At 40.1% G+C, this 18,331-nt stretch overlaps 1 protein-coding gene across 1 annotated transcript; it reads right to left on the reverse strand.

Moving 5' to 3' along the window:
* Positions 1-336: 336 nt before the first annotated feature.
* SFE1 (fertilization envelope protein 1) lies at positions 337-15,358 on the reverse strand (the record flags this gene model as incomplete). The annotated part of the gene is given in 22 exon segments (NM_001170815.2): positions 337-617; positions 795-811; positions 814-820; positions 822-1,161; positions 1,345-1,482; positions 1,485-1,491; positions 2,607-2,657; positions 2,659-2,684; positions 2,998-3,006; positions 3,009-3,021; positions 3,382-4,022; positions 4,503-4,942; positions 6,143-6,542; positions 6,663-6,844; positions 7,850-8,174; positions 8,560-8,564; positions 8,567-8,764; positions 10,062-10,226; positions 10,809-10,970; positions 12,128-12,288; positions 13,136-13,187; positions 15,135-15,358. Coding segments are annotated over 22 exon segments (3,725 nt in total), but the record flags the coding sequence as incomplete, so codon positions are not given.
* Positions 15,359-18,331: the final 2,973 nt, after the last annotated feature.

The raw sequence follows: 18,331 nt of genomic DNA on the forward strand, positions 1-18,331 counted from the left end.
TCATTGGTTTTTGGCGCAGCAGAATTGTTGACCGTTACTGTACCAGACTCCGTGTTTGTTAACACAGCAGGCTCAGTTGTTGCATCAGACGCAGCGAGTGTTGACGCATCAGACGCGATGAACTGCTGAGCTATAGGTACTGGTTCCTTGTTGTCAGCTACTGAAGTCGGAATTGATGTCGTTTCCGACGACCCTGGTGCCGATGTATTCACTGACAATGTGGTATCTTCTGATGCATTGGTAGATACTGGAACTGTTGCTGGAACAGACTCTTTACCTGTTGATGTATCAGACGCAGACTCGACGTACTGCTGAGCTACAGGTTCCTTGGTGTCAGGTGCTGAAGTTGTTGGCAGAGATGTCGTTTCCGACGATCCTGGTGCCGATGTATTCACTGACAATGTGGTATCTTCTGATGCATTGGTAGATGTTGTGTCTGTTGCTGGAACAGACTCTTTACCTGTTGATGTATCAGACGCAGACTCGACGTACTGCTGAGCTACAGGTTCCTTGGTGTCAGGTGCTGAAGTTGCTGGCAGAGATGTCGTTTCCGACGACCCTGGTGCCGATGTATTCACTGAAAATGTGGTATCTTCTGATGCATTGGTAGATGTTGTGTCTGTTGCTGGAACAGACTGTTTACCTGTTGATGTATCAGACGCACACGCTACGTATTGCTGAGCTACAGGTTCCTTGGTGTCAGGTGCTGAAGTTGCTGGCAGAGATGTCGTTTCCGACGACCCTGGTGCCGATGTATTCACTGACAATGTGGTATCTTCTGATGTATTGGTAGATGCTGGAACTGTTGCTGGAACAGACTCTTTACCTGTTGATGTATCAGACGCAGACTCGACGTACTGCTGAGCTACAGGTTCCTTGGTGTCAGGTGCTGAAGTTGCTGGCAGAGATGTCGTTTCCGACGACCCTGGTGCCGATGTATTCACTGACAATGTGGTATCTTCTGATGCATTGGTAGATGCTGGAACTGTTGCTGGAACAGACTCTTTACCTGTTGATGTATCAGACGCAGACTCGACGTACTGCTGAGCTACGGGTTCCTTGGTGTCAGGTGCTGAAGTTGCTGGCAGAGATGTCGTTTCCGACGACCCTGGTGCCGATGTATTCACTGACAATGTGGTATCTTCTGATGCATTGGTAGATGTTGTGTCTGTTGCTGGAACAGACTCTTTACCTGTTGATGTATCAGACGCAGACTCGACGCACTGCTGAGCTACAGGTTTCTTGGTGTCAGCTGCTGAAGTTGCTGGCAGAGTATTAACCGGAATAGCTGTTGTTTCCGATGAATTCACTGACAATGTGGTGTCTTCTGATGCATTGGTAGATGTTGTATTTGAAAGATCTGCTTCATCAAGATGATTACTATCCACCTGTTCCTCGTCATCAGCCCCATGTGCATAATATTGCTGTGAAGCAAAGAGGTAGTCAATCTGATCTTGAAGGTAAACCAGTATGTTCTCTAAATCTGTAAAAGATAAAGGAAAAGGAAGTTTGAAATCTGCCAACACCGTTTCATCCGTCATGACTTCCAATGGTAAAATATTGTACAGCTAGAGCTTCTTAAAATGCCCGTTCAAAGATAATCACAAATATGGCAAATAACGTATCACTAGAAACTGATAAGCTAGCAGATGGCCATCGTTTATGTTTTAGTTCAACTACATAACATCTAAGATATAAGAGATTCGCCAGAAAAAAATATGTTTTAATGACGTCACATTATGAACCAACGACATCCCATTAAAAATGAACATAATTACAAAGCTATTATTTCTCAAATTATGTAATTATGCATTTTATGCATTTTGCACCATTCAAAAAGGGATATATGAAAGCGATTCGGATAACTGAATTATTTTGTTAGTAAATACACAGGATAGGGGTTAATGAACAATCAAAGAAACCACACTTTCATATTGACCCCTCCCCCCCCCCCCGGCACGATAGCATGGACGGAATTTGTTCCCTCTTGAAACGCCGAACATACCGCGGTGTATGCAGCTGACAATAAAATGGTGTCTAATTTCGTTTACAAGCGACGGGTTTCTTAATTTTTTTATCACTGTATTTTTCATCAAAATGATATTGGCGGGGTTTAGAGCGAGGCAATAGATTAAAAGTTTAGCCTGACGTTAGTGAAGTAAAAGAAATAACAGAAGAGAAGATGACAAAACAGGCACTGATCATGTGCGAGATGTCATGGGACATCGTCTGCTTGTGCAAATCATGTTCAACATGTGACGTCACACATCTCGGCAGCGTTCGGAGAGCTCTTCGAGTGCTATGTCGGGGCTGTATTTAAAGTTTTGTAATTGATAATAATCATTACTTTGAATGTTTCCAAACATTGAATTTGGATAACCTTGTCCAATCAAAGTTTCTCCATTGCAATAATCTAATAAAATTAGGTTTTAAAATCAATGAACCTTCTCTTTAAGATAAAAGCGACAACCACACACATAATATTTAAAACAGCTGAAATAAATGGATAATATAGATTATTGGAACTCAATTTCTTGATGGTGTAAATTAGATTTATGTTGCTAAGATACAATATTTACATGTGAAATTAAAATCGTATTGTTTACCTAATTGTTCTAATTTTGTCACTCGTTGCTCAAGAGATTCCACAGCCTCAGCCAAAGAATTCACAGTCTCCTCGAGATCTACAAGGGGCATATAGTAAAAAGAAATCTTTAGTCACAACATTTTGATACCGATATCATACAAACTATAAGAATAAACGTCTTTAACATTAAGGAATACAAGTCTACAATAAAGTTCTAGCTTACAAGAGCTTAAGGTCAAGTAAAGAATATTGTGGAGAAAGATTCACCCATATTGTAGTTGCATGAGTGCTGATGGGCTTAAAGAAATAGTGATTAGCATCAATGAGACAACATTTTAATGACCATCTGGAGATGACTAGTACCCGCCAATCCTGCGCATACAATTATTTATCTATTTATTGTTTCTTACCTACAACTGGAAATGAACAGCCCTCTTCGTCTTGTCGGTTGCTGCAGTCAGATTTTCCATCACATCTGGCTCCAAAAACACAATAGTTGTTGCCACAATCAACACGCCCTTCAGGACATGTAATTAATGTAGGTGGACATCCACTTTCGTCTTGTCCGTTGCTGCAGTCAGATACTCCATCACATCTGGCTCCAACAACACAATAGTCGGTGCCACAATCGATACGCCCTGCGGGACATGTAACTATTGTAGGTGGACATCCACTTTCGTCTTGTCCGTTGCTGCAGTCAGATACTCCATCACATCTAACACCAACAACACAATAGTTGGTGCCACAATCAATACGCCCTGCGGGACATGTTAATATTGTAGGTGGACATCCACTTTCGTCTTGTCCGTTGCTGCAGTCAGATACTCCATCACATTTGCTACCAACGACACAGTAGTTGTTGCCACAATCAACACGCCCTGCCGGACATGTAACTATTGCAGGTGGACATCCACTTTCGTCTTGTCCGTTGCTGCAGTCAGATACTCCATCACATCTGGCTCCAACAACACAATAATTGGTGCCACAATCAATACGCCCTGCGGGACATGTAACTATTGTAGGTGGACATCCACTTTCGTCTTGTCCGTTGCTGCAGTCAGATACTCCATCACATTTGCCACCAACGACACAATAGTTGTTGCCACAATCAACACGCCCTTCAGGACATGCACTTGTTGTAGGTGGACATTCACTTTCGTCTTGTCCATTGCTGCAGTCAGATACTCCATCACATTTGCTACCAACGACACAGTAGTTGTTGCCACAATCAACACGCCCTGCCGGACATGTTACTATTGTAGGTGGACATCCAATTTCGTCTTGTCCGTTGCTGCAGTCAGATACTCCATCACATCTGGCTCCAAAAACACAATAGTCGGTGCCACAATCAACACGCCCTTCAGGACATGTACTTGTTGTAGGTGGACATCCACTTTCGTCTTGTCCGTTGCTGCAGTCAGATACTCCATCACATCTGGCTCCAACAACACAGTAGTTGTTACCACAATCAACACGCCCTGCCGGACATGTAACTATTGTTGGTGGACATCCAATTTCGTCTTGTCCGTTGCTGCAGTCAGATACTCCATCACATCTGGCTCCAACAACACAATAGTTAGTGCCACAATCAATACGCCCTGCGGGACATGTAACTATTGCAGGTGGACATCCACTTTCGTCTTGTCCGTTGCTGCAGTCAGATACTCCATCACATTTGCTACCAACGACACAGTAGTTGTTGCCACAATCAACACGCCCTGCCGGACATGTAACTATTGTTGGTGGACATCCGATTTCGTCTTGTCCGTTGCTGCAGTCAGATATTCCATCACATTTGCTACCAACGACACAGTAGTTGTTGCCACAATCAACACGCCCTGCCGGACATGTAACTATTGTTGGTGGACATCCACTTTCGTCTTGTCCGTTGCTGCAGTCAGATACTCCATCACATTTGCTACCAACGACACAGTAGTTGTTGCCACAATCAACACGCCCTTCAGGACATGCACTTGTTGTAGGTGGACATTCACTTTCGTCTTGTCCATTGCTGCAGTCAGATACTCCATCACATTTGCTACCAACGACACAGTAGTTGTTGCCACAATCAACACGCCCTGCCGGACATGTTACTATTGTAGGTGGACATCCAATTTCGTCTTGTCCGTTGCTGCAGTCAGATACTCCATCACATCTGGCTCCAAAAACACAATAGTCGGTGCCACAATCAACACGCCCTTCAGGACATGTACTTGTTGTAGGTGGACATCCACTTTCGTCTTGTCCGTTGCTACAGTCAGATACTCCATCACATTTGCTACCAACGACACAGTAGTTGTTGCCACAATCAACACGCCCTGCCGGACATGTAACTATTGTTGGTGGACATCCGATTTCGTCTTGTCCGTTGCTGCAGTCAGATATTCCATCACATTTGCTACCAACGACACAGTAGTTGTTGCCACAATCAACACGCCCTGCCGGACATGTAACTATTGTTGGTGGACATCCACTTTCGTCTTGTCCGTTGCTGCAGTCAGATACTCCATCACATCTGGCTCCAAAAACACAATAGTCGGTGCCACAATCGATACGCCCTGCAGGACATGTTACTATTGTAGGTGGACATCCACTTTCGTCTTGTCCGTTGCTGCAGTCAGATACTCTATCACATCTAACACCAACAACACAATAGTTGGTGCCACAATCAACACGCCCTGCCGGACATGTAACTATTGTAGGTGGACATCCACTTTCGTCTTGTCCGTTGCTGCAGTCAGATACTCCATCACATTTGCTACCAACGACACAGTAGTTGTTGCCACAATCAACACGCCCTGCCGGACATGTAACTATTGCAGGTGGACATCCACTTTCGTCTTGTCCGTTGCTGCAGTCAGATACTCCATCACATCTGGCTCCAACGACACAATAATTGGTGCCACAATCAATACGCCCTGCGGGACATGTAACTACTGTAGGTGGACATCCACTTTCGTCTTGTCCGTTGCTGCAGTCAGATACTCCATCACATCTAACACCAACGACACAGTAGTTGTTGCCACAATCAACACGCCCTTCAGGACATGTACTTGTTGTAGGTGGACATCCACTTTCGTCTTGTCCGTTGCTGCAGTCAGATACTCCATCACATTTGCTACCAACGACACAGTAGTTGTTGCCACAATCAACACGCCCTGCCGGACATGTAACTATTGTAGGAGGACATCCACTTTCGTCTTGTCCGTTGCTGCAGTCAGATACTCCATCACATTTGCTACCAACGACACAGTAGTTGTTACCACAATCAACACGCCCTGCCGGACATGTAACTATTGTTGGTGGACATCCAATTTCGTCTTGTCCGTTGCTGCAGTCAGATACTCCATCACATCTGGCTCCAACAACACAATAGTTAGTGCCACAATCAATACGCCCTGCGGGACATGTAACTATTGCAGGTGGACATCCACTTTCGTCTTGTCCGTTGCTGCAGTCAGATACTCCATCACATCTGGCTCCAACAACACAATAATTGGTGCCACAATCAATACGCCCTGCGGGACATGTAACTATTGTAGGTGGACATCCGATTTCGTCTTGTCCGTTGCTGCAGTCAGATACTCCATCACATCTGGCTCCAACAACACAATAGTTAGTGCCACAATCAATACGCCCTGCGGGACATGTAACTATTGTAGGTGGACATCCACTTTCGTCTTGTCCGTTGCTGCAGTCAGATACTCCATCACATCTGGCTCCAACAACACAATAGTTAGTGCCACAATCAATACGCCCTGCGGGACATGTAACTATTGTAGGTGGACATCCACTTTCGTCTTGTCCGTTGCTGCAGTCAGATACTCCATCACATCTGGCTCCAACAACACAATAGTTAGTGCCACAATCAATACGCCCTGCGGGACATGTAACTATTGTAGGTGGACATCCACTTTCGTCTTGTCCGTTGCTGCAGTCAGATACTCCATCACATTTGCTACCAACGACACAGTAGTTGTTGCCACAATCAACACGCCCTGCTGGACACGTAACTATGGTTGGTGGACATCCACTTTCGTCTTGTCCGTTGCTGCAGTCAGATACTCCATCACATCTGGCTCCAACAACACAATAGTTGTTGCCACAATCAACCTGTCCTGTAGGACATGACTCTATGTTGCAGTTCTTTTCATCTATTCCATCATAGCAGTCATTGTAGCCATTGCAATGCCGTGATTCAGCGATGCAAATGCTGTTGCCACAGCTAAACTCATCTTGTGCACAAGGTGATATAATCTGTGAATGGGAAAGTTGGTAGAACACAATGAAGTAATTAATCACATGGCGGTTTAGACAATCATAAAGCAACTATAGATGAAAATATGATCCAACCATCTAGGGTAGTTTCATAATAATTATTATTGCTCTTCCCATGGGCCATGCACCTATTATCACCCTTGCTGGAAGCACTGCCAGGCAACCATTCAATATACGTGGGTCGAGAGGGGCAAATGTTTATTATACATATATATTCCTTGCCATAACAAAAATGATGTAAGCACCGAGCAAGGATGACCCAGAACATCTTGTGTATAAGAGTCAAGATCCTTCTTCAATTTTAAGTTAAAGAGCGGATTCAATCAACAAACCTTTTTATCTGAAATGACTGTTAGGAATAGAAAGAAAATAAAGCTTCTCAAGTCCATTCCAAACATACTTACTTTCGATAGAAGCAGAAAAGTTAAAGTTTGAGCAAAATCGGATTACTAATAAGTTATGAATTTTTAATGACATGAACAACTTTGAAAATCACAAGATAAATTTGCAACTCACTCATGAGTCTGTGACGTCATTGCCTCACTATCCACTAATTGTTTTCTTTATATTGATAAATTTCCCATTTTCCCCCGAAGAATCTTATTTCCTCATGCCAGCATCCAAGTTATTTTGATCCTGGGCAAAGGCATGGGAAATCAGGTTTTGGGGGAATCAAGTTTTAGGGGATAAATAGGGGATAAATTAATGGGATAAAAAATATATAAGGAACTTGATAGATAGTGAGGCAATGACGTCACAAACTGTTAACCAAAACGGCAATTTGTGTAGTGATTTCTGTTTTTCCATACTTTTTCAAAATTTCACAACTTTCTTATTATTTATCATATTTTAATCCAAATTTGTTTGGCTCTGTTTCTCTTATGTTTCTGCATCTATATATTAAAGGCAAATTGTTTATTGGGATTGGACTTGGCCTTTTAATTCATCAAGGACTTTGCATTCAAATGGTATCAAAATACACACCGGTTCTACGCAGTCGGTCTCGTCTTCGCCAAAGCTGCAATCAGGTTCGCCATCGCACCTAAAGTTTTCTGGGAGACACCTGCCGTTGAAGCAAGAATACCAGTCTTGAGGACATTCTCTCTGACCACACCCCTCCTCATCCTCACCGAAGTAAGACTTGCAGTCGAAGGCAAAACCATCGCAGGCCCGGTAGAGAGGGATGCATTCCCCGTCAAGGCATTTGAATTCTTCCTCAGTGCATTCTCGACTGCATCCCAATTCGTCTTCACCCGGCGATGGACAGTCAATAACATTGTCACATCGTTTTTCTTTCTCGATGCACTTACCTACGAAAGAAAGATCAATCATCATGTGTTTACAATGGTAATTATTTAAAGGATGTTTCGTACTGTCAAATGACGAGAATTAATTGCATTCACTTAGTTAAAGATTATTATAATTTCACTATTCAGCATGGACGTTCATACATATTGTTGTTTTGTCTGACAAGTACCCAACACGCTTTCCTATTGTCATTACTAATTTTAAAATATAGGCCTATCAAATACAAGATATTTGTAATAATAGTTTAATACATTCTCTAACCTTCAAATGAATAGAAATTCAATTACACAATTCTTAAAGTTTATCCCCAAAAAACTCACAAAACCGACAGACATAAACGCGCACGCACGCACAATCATTTAATCAACCAAACAAAATAGACTCACCGCTTGCGCATTGGAACTCATATTTGAAGCACGTATTCAGGCCACACGCCTTCTCATCATCTCCACCGGGGCAGTCCACCGTACCATCACACCGTCTATCACGTTGAAGACATTTATAGTTCACTTCGCAGTAAAACTCTCGTCGAATGTGGCATCCATATTCATCCACACAGCCTTCTTCATCCTCTCCGCCCGATTTACAGTCCTGACCAAGATTGAATGAGAAAAATCAATCAAATTTGAGTTGACTTCTGGTCATGCGATTGCATTGTGATAGAAACGTTGTGTAATCGATCAGAAAAGGTTGATCATCTAGAATATAAGCATTGGTGGATAATGCAAGGTTCTGGAATCATCAAAATGATAGAAATTTGGCCCAGTCTTGGTAAAGTTACAAGCACTCTGTACACAGAAAGATGTATATGGGACCAGGGGCGTACGCAGGATTTTTTCAAGGGGGGGGGGGGTAAAAATCGGGCCCAAAATATTTTGCTCCCGAAAATTTGAAAATCGCGCCGCCCGAGAAGTCGCTCAGTGGGGGGGGGGGGGGGGGGGTTGGGGTAAGCGGACACTTTTAATTTTTTTTTTTTTATAATTAAAACAAACCAAAAAACACCAAAGGGGGGGGGGGGTTTAGGTTTTTTTTTAAAGAGGGGTTTACACACATAAAAATACCAAGGGGGGGGGGTTAACCCCCAACCAACCCCCCCCCCCCCCCCCCCCCTCTGCGTACGCCCCTGTATGGGACTACGCGATATCTCTCCAGGCCGGATGGATATGACAATTTACCAAATATATCAATTAGGAGGCGGTTTCCCGGCGAAATTTTTATCATTATTCAAAACATATTCTTTCACATGATTGGTAATAAGAGCTTCCGTTTCCTTTTTTGAGGTGGGGGGGGGGGTATTATTTCGACGATTAGTATCTAGGACCTTCTCATCTGATTACTACACCTGGATAAAGAGAAGCAAATTAATAATAATTTATTTCCAAATGGTGATCATCTTGGATTTGACCAGTTAATCAGGAAACATAGAGCATGACATCTATAATGCCTTTATTCTTATTATAGAAACGCAATTGAATTACCCTGTCTTCACAAAAACACTCAAAAACTTGCCCAAAATTACTTTCAGAAATAATTGATGGAAAGTTGATTTAATGTGTATACAATTAATTATGTTTCACATTTACTAGACACTTCGAAATCATATTTACAGAATCATTCTACTTAATTTTGAAATTAAAATAGGGCGGGGCACATTTAAGTTATGTTTGAAAGCATACTTATTTCATTATGACCATTGACCAATGTTTTGTCCTGGTATCATCACTTATCATTTCACAGCCGGTAGGATAGAAATACATGTGGAATGTGATAAATTATTTTGGTCAAGACATTTGAATCACTTAAGCCCCTCTATGGATACGAAATATTCCTAATATTATATAGTTCATAGCGGAGTTATTTAATTCCTAAACACTGATATCAAGCTTACCGTCTTCCCATCACACAGCTGTTCGTTAAGAATACAAGTACCGTCATCACATCTGAACTGCTTATCGTCGTCACATGTATGTGTGAATGAGGCACAGCCAGCCTCGTCATCGCAGTTGTCACAATTACAGCGGAGGTCGCAGATCAGGGATCGTTCAATGCAAATCTAGACGATGAGTGGAAAAACAGGCACAAGGTAATATTTTTAATACCCTGATTATTAATTTATATAAAAACTATTACGATTGTTGTCATCAACGTTATGACGGGCATTATGACGATGTTATCATTCTCTCTCATCCATCTTTTTCATTGTCGATTAACTCTCATTTTTCTCTTTGCCTTATTTCTCTCTCCTGTTTAATTTGATTCCCCTTTCCCTTTGTATCTCCTTCACCTTTCCATTTCATTCAGTCTCCCCTTCACTCTCTCCATCTATTAGTATACAAATAATGAATGGTTACGATTCGTTTTATACAACATCGAAGAAGATCTAATAGAACGTTAATAAACAAATTATTCTTTACTCCTTATATTAAAGATAAATTAAAGTTGGAGTTCAGCCTTCTCGATTACATTCAGATTGCCTTCGCGTCAGATACACGCAGGGATACGCGCACGGCAGAGAGGTACGCAGTCTGCATATAACCAAAAATGCACGACCGTGCAATATAATATCTATTGTATATCATGTGACCAACAATCCTCCAATCAAATGACAAGGATCCACGTAGGTGTTATAACTCACCGAGTTGTCACAATGGAACCTTCTGACGTCACCAGGGCATGTCACCCCGCACAGTGCTGCGCTCTCGTCCTCCCCAGTGTAGCCACAGTCTTCAGGGTCACCATCACACGTTGCTTCCCATGAGATACATTGGCCACCAGCACACTGGTAGGTGCTACAGGGCTGGGTTCAAGAAATACACAAGGGAAGGTTTTACAGATTAATGATAAACATGAAAATTAGAGGACAGATGAAAGAGCGATGATTAAACAATTCGATGAAATAAAAGCAGCATTTAAAAAATGAAGCGAGTAGAGTTGACGGGAAGTTAAAGAATACCATTATAGTAAGTTCAAAATTTATGATTGATTTAATGCCGGTTGTCGGAGAGGGGAGGAGGAGAGGGGGGGGGGGGGGAGTGGGTTGTAACCGACCACATTAAAACTGTAAAACATTGCAGATTCTTCATAAGCAAATTGAGCCATTGTGTCCCACTTTGTTACCCACCACATGTCAGCTTTAATTATATCTGATACCTGCAACAATTAAACTACCCTATAAGAGCTCGTATCAGAAAAAATATACTTTTATGATTTTTTTTTTTTTTTTTTTTTTTTTTGGGGGGGGGGGGGAACAATGTCCATAATAGAACTCAGTAGTACTTGGTAATGGAAGGGACATACCTTGCCCTAATGATCGCCCTTTATTCAGGCAATTACAAAAAAGCTCTGAGGCGTTTCCTTTTCACATAGTTTAATTAGCCAACATTTAGATCACGCAATGTTTAATACCTTGGGTAAAGATTTAGTATAATTTTTAGGTTGTAAATGCTTTCATTAATTATATTTGTGGATATCATAGAACATTTTTAAATCAAGAAAGACATTGGGAATGTGATGGGTTGTTACAAAAACGTCCACATTAATTCTTGTTTTGTAATACACAGGGTTTGTAGCACAAAGTGCGGTATGGTATGTAATCCCGTAGGATTTGTTTTGCCAAAGTTGATTTTTGTTTGCTGTTTTGGCTTCAAAAGGGTCCCAATTGGCCAAAATGATGGGGTTCAAATTTTCAGACCCCTCCTTCATTTCCTGGGGGTCCATATTGGGCGCCAAAATGGCTTATATAAAGCGCAATAGGGAAATTTGGTGTCTTCGGGAAAATTTTAACTCCAACAATTTCTGATAGCTTGGACCACAATGAATCCAAAAATGCAAAAAAAAAAAAAGAAGACAAAAAAATTGGCACAAAAAACCTACGGGAGCTGCTTCAGTGACATACCGTACCACACTAACAGGAAAGATTACTGTTTATTGATAAATATGCCTCGGACATAATACCTCTTCCAGATTATTTACTGAGCAGTACGTCGGGTCCTCATCATCGGCCGTTTCGACGACGTCAGTACAGTCTGGTGCGCCATCACAAACCTCCCTCAATCGTACACAACCACCGTCACTGCAACGGAACCCCCGAGACCCGTCATATCGCTGGCAGAAAGCTGGTAGAATATAGGGTTCAAGTTTCAAGTTTATTTATTTCACTTTATCAAAGATAACATAATTGAACGTAATGAACATCGTAATTATTATAACTAAAAATTGAATATAGAAAACATAATGTACATGGTAATAGTAATAACAGAGGATACAATCATATAAATATATCAATAAAGTGGGGGTCTACTAAAAAGCAAAGGTTGTATTGTGTAGGGTTGGGGTTAGGGATTGTAAACTACATGGTCGTGTAAACTACATGGTCGTATAAACTTTCGAGAAATCCCTGTAACCTATCCCATGTAATTCATATTTGGATTACGAAATACGTCGATGCACGCTTAAGGTGATGAGATGAAAGATAGGCTATTGAAATTGCCTAAGTTGATATTTTGAAATTCTTTGCTATTGTGTTAATCGTGATCGAGTTGTTTTAAGGTACAACTTAACTTCCCCTCCTAGCTCCTTTATTTTTCATTCTCGAAAACAGGAGAGAGTTTTAAAGATTACGTGCACGTCCATACACAAATATTGATGTATCATCTTGGGGAGCTTGGCTTTAAAAAAAATTCCAATCCTGGTAAATCTTTTTTCTCAAAGTATTTTTAATCATTTCCTAAAACTGATTCTACAATTCCCCTTTATACGAATCTTTTATACCCACATTTAAACTTGTAAATCCTAGAAGACATTAGTTCTGCATATGCCAAGAAGGAAAATGATGAGTCTTGTCTAAAATTTCATTTACAGTTACTTGAGGCACAGACGCAAGTCATGATCAATAAAATTATAAATGGCTGTTAAATAGCGCCACCTTTAGTCAGCCATCACGGTTTAAACAAAGATACTTACGAAGCTTCGATAGGACATCTGGGCTAATTTGCCGTTTGATCTGGTCAATATACTGTATGGAGGGATAAAATAGAGTAAATGAACTCATCGTGACATGTTATAGTATACTAAAGGTAACCTAATCCCAAGAAATAACTTTATTTCTGAGAGACTTTTTTGTATTCTTGCCCATTAATCTACAAGATTTCTCACTAGTGTACAAGAGGCATAGAGCAAGAAAAGGTACATTTTCTTAGCACGACATGTGCATCGCTATTTCTTGATAACGTGACGTACTATGTGAAGTCGTTTATCAAGTAAATATTCAAATTTATGGATGCTTCCTTCCCAAGATGTGTGGTGATGAACTATTTCATTCATCTGCTGTTATCATTTGTACTATTACCAGAACGCATATTGCATACATAATTTGGTGCTCTTCTGAGGTGAAGGTTTCGCATTAATTAAATAATTTTGTCAACTGCTATAGTTTAGTATTTTGAAATGAATGACTTAAAATTGTTCACTTGTTATATATTTTTCATTAAATATGATTTCTACCTTCTGAGCTATGATTTTCCCTTATTTTAAATGTAAAGTTTTATAGAATTAAAGTGTCTTTCCAATTAAATCTTGGTGCATGATTCCTGCCCCCCCACTCAGTGTTATTTAGGGTACGCATAATCGTGTTCCCTCCTTTTGAAAACACACCAAGTCCGCGGTGTGTAAAGTCAATTTTGTGTATGTACGAGCCGGACTTTGGTGCGTGAAAAGTACCCCTTTACCGGACATTTTGGTAACACGCATGCGGTCATTCCGATCCGGAGTGGGAGTGGGGGGGGGGGAGTGGGGGGGGGGAGTGGGGGTGGGGGGGGGGGGCGGGCATGATTCATGTACAAGTTCGCCTGGCACGTCACATTTTCTAGAAAATGACTGCGCCCATGTCATGTTAAAAGGCACTATATCTTGCCAAGAAAAGCTTCATTTATATATTTATTGTACATGTACACTTTCGTAAGGAATAGTTTACATCAAAGGGCAAGAATACATCTCATTTTTCAGAATACCTACACTTTAATATTCTTTGAGGGTATAATTATGAATAAGATTTCGATGCAGAACGAGTTTCTAGTCTTCACCAACAACACTAAGCAAACATGGTACAAGTGATATCGGAATGACATTAGACAAATCGACTATTTAAATGTTGGTTCTCCAATAGCATGTATATAACAAAAGCAATTTAAACATCAAAACCTGCATTCGACATCTCGAAATACGATTAAAATGTTTTAAATAAGTCCAAGAACTGATACTGCATACAAAGATTTTAAAACGACATCTCAATATTTATTTGATACTCCATTCGCAAACGCAAACTTAAAGTGATTTTTTGGGGGTGAAAGACATTATTAGGCCCTCCGCACGTGTGCGCGGTTAAAGGTACTTAGTAACATTGTGATGGTTGATTCACAAATCTGTTGAATCAGGATGCAAAACCGTAAAATTATGTTTGAATGTATGGATTATCCAACTACGATGCCCCAAATCCGAAATTAATTTACGCAATATGAAGATTTTAAACAAAGTTTAACGGGTTTTAGAACGGGCGTCGATGTGCGGCGCTTCTGAATCTAAATTCTCCCAACAATTAAAAATTTTCCCAACCGTTTTTCCATTAAAAAAAATAAAAATAAAAACAGGCTATAAAAAATCTGTCAACACTTAAATGTTTGGAATGGAATGTAGAGCCATTTTATTGCTTTGTGAGATTCCATTCACGTAAAATGTAATTAAATTTTAATAATATAGTTGGGAGAATTAAGAAATCGATCGGATCAGTTTTTCCCACTTTGTACCATAAATAATGATCCGTTTTGCTCAAATTTTCAGATCATCTTTAATTGTACATCTAGCATTGAAGTCACTACCTTAGCGCCACTATCTCTCATCTGAACAATGTTACAAAGTCCCTTTAACGTCGCAACTTCTACATGGCCAACTACTCGATTCTACTTACTTTTGTTGCATCGTCATCGATGCTCTTGAGACTGGCTGCAGATGTTAGGCACAACAATGAGCCTAGGAACAAGCACGATACGAGCACGGCTTCCACAACGCCCATATTGAAAGAGCGTAAACAGAGTTAAGACGATTTTGGCGACGGTAGGTCCGATGTGACACGCCCCGAAATTGACAAGGATTTACCTAGAAGTGATGCTGTCCCAGCTCCGCAGTACATGTGTGGTGAAACAACAACGGACAAGTGGACTAGTGGAGTAGGTCAATTCCTCTAAAAATCCTTTATATACGTCGATTTGAATTAAGAAATATACAAGTTAATGCTTGACATCATTTGAATATGAAAAGAATACGTTAAATAGCATGCAATCACGCCATATTTTCGCTTGAATTGAAGTTAAACCGATACCATTAGACCAGTTAACTAACATATTCAAAGTGCTTTCTTTTTAAACAAAGGTATTTTTGACATCCCGAGAAGTTTGCCCGATTCATACCCGACATCGCAGCAAGTATTAAATGTAGACTGGATTCCAAGTATTGTTGTTCATTCATTAATAACAGGTTAATGGAATAACTCGTCACTAGGTTCAAAGGAAAGTCACATCCAACATTTGAATATGTTAGCTTACTGGTCTATATCAGAGACATGCTGCAGTGGGTTTGCCCGACATATCAATACAAAATGTATGTAGACGAGACATTATTGAAAAGAAGTGGTTGAATTCTAACAGGTGCGTGAGTGCGGTGACCCCATTAATATGATTGAGGCATGTATCTCAATGCATGTGACCAAGGAGTTTTAAGAGATGGAGTTATATCTAGCTCTTTCCATTCGATGCCGCCAGGAGAAAATATGTCAGGCATGTGCCTAACTGGATCTTTATGCAGATACGTAGACAAACAAAAGATTCCTGCCGAGCTGCAAACTAACGGGCCACTTTCAAAGGGAAATATGCTTTTGTAATGATAATTACTTTTCGCTACCACTCGTCTGATAATACGAGCAGTACACAGTGCTTACCTTCACAGGAGATAAGCGAAAGGAAATGGAACAACATTTCAAGAAATATTAATCAAAATTACTCGACTGGGTATGTTTGGGCACTAATCTGACATATAACATCTTAAAGAACTGTTCATGAACAAATTCACTTTTTTTCGTGAGCCGGAAGTAATAGGAAAAGTGTCAAATTGCAGGATTTAGGAATGTAAAATGTTACTATTTTTCACAAATTGAATCTGCTATTATACAATTTAAGCAAACTTTGTGAAACAATCATCATCTGTTCGATTATCCCCTTGTTATTTCAAATAAAAAGTGAAGTATTAACGATATTTCTTTGTGAGAAAAATTACTACTCAAGCTTTCCAATGATATTGGCGGCTTAGAACCTCGAAGGTAGATTCTATTGTGTAGATTTCTATGGTGCAACCTTTGAAAACGGCAGTTGCTTGGAATAGCTCTTAAAAACTCCTTGATGTGACAATGGACCCTACTACAGATGGACTAATAATGAGAGTCTTTCTTTGATTATATCATGACCACGGCCGCTTGATAATGTGTATGTTGATGAGGACATTCATTTGACGCGACAATGCTGATTATGCAATCCGGCATCATCACAGACAAAAGAACATTTTACATTTCTTCAGATTCTTTTCGCTGGGCCAGGGCCAAGAATGTAGTTTTAGGAAAAGTATCATGATTTAAGACCAATTAGAGGAGCAGTGAACCCTAAATTAGGAAAAATTGTGTGATATTAGATTGATTATTGAAGAAGTGGACACTGGTGGACATAAATTTGGACTCGCCAAACTTTGAAAAATACCTATACTTTACTGTCCTATTACCTTCTATTTCTTGGAAATGGATAGGATAATTTTTCTAATGAAGTTTAAAATCATTTAATAACAGCCAAATTTACAGGTATCTCTTGTAAACTACTTCTAATTTCCTATTGAAAACTTCATATACGTCAATATTCATAATTATGTACGCCACAACGGCTAATGCATTTCCGTGATTTTAAGCGATTCGGTTTCTTTTGCGCATGCATTTTGTTGATTCGTCAAGGCACAGTTTGGGTTTTTTATGGCTGACTGGCGGCGGTCGTGATGAGATCAGAGCTTGGAAGCATGTTTGGAATGTTATTATGATACTTTTGACAGAGTCAGGTGCATGAATGTATTATGGTACCGATCAGTGTCCATTTGTAGTAGGTCCATGATGTGACTGAGCAGTATTTTTTTAAACACCTAAAAGAATGAAAGTACACAAAAGTGATTTAAAACAGTTTTCATTAAGCCTAATAGGCTATTTTCGTAATGTAAACAATTATAATGCATACGTCTTTGTGAAGCGCCTTGGTACAAACTGTTTCATTGACCTGATATTAAGAATAATAGTATTCCAATAGACAGAATCCGAACTGCATACATTAGTTGTTGCCAGGTTGGACAAAATTAAGGCTTGTCCTACCTAACAACTACCTTACTGCAATTTGCAGGTGAATGAAATAATTTGTATTGAGGCACTTCATAAAGACTTATGTATTACATTTGGCTAATGAACTGGTCAATGAAGCGGTTTTTCTTGGTCTTCCAAGGTTAGATGACACTTCTCGATAAAAAAAGAGGATAGTTTAAAAATCAACTGATAATACTATTTCTCGATCTAGTTAGATCATGTTATTCTCGTTTTCTATTTATAAAATACAGTTTTTCCCGGTGCAGCAGCCTGGTAAAAAGACCAAATGTTATTCCAAAAGTTAAATTAAGATTGATCTATTCATTATTAGATGTTAAATAATTATGCTAATGTCTTTTTAAAGAAAAAAGTCCGTTCCCTTTATAATACCCTCACATTTTGTTTTTATGCGTCCGCCCATCGAAGTTGATGCCGGAGGAGGAGGAATAGGAGGAGGAGGAATAGGAGGAGGAGGGAGGGAGGGAGGGAGGGAGGGGCTAGTTATAAAGAGACCGTTGGAAACAAGTTAGCATGGATGACTTTTCCTCATTTGATTTGATTTTTGATTTGATTTAATTTTCTTCTGCATTCATGTAAGTACACAGTTTTTCCATAACAATAATAATATAAAGTACAATAAGTATTTTTCTGACAGTGAATAATAAATAAGCAAGTATAAGATACTTGATAATACGACAGCCCCAGACAAAACTCACGAAATAAAT

This window comes from Strongylocentrotus purpuratus, unplaced genomic scaffold (assembly GCF_000002235.5).
Source record: "Strongylocentrotus purpuratus isolate Spur 01 unplaced genomic scaffold, Spur_5.0 spur5_scaffold_6, whole genome shotgun sequence".
In the NCBI taxonomy this organism is placed as follows: domain Eukaryota; kingdom Metazoa; phylum Echinodermata; class Echinoidea; order Camarodonta; family Strongylocentrotidae; genus Strongylocentrotus; species Strongylocentrotus purpuratus.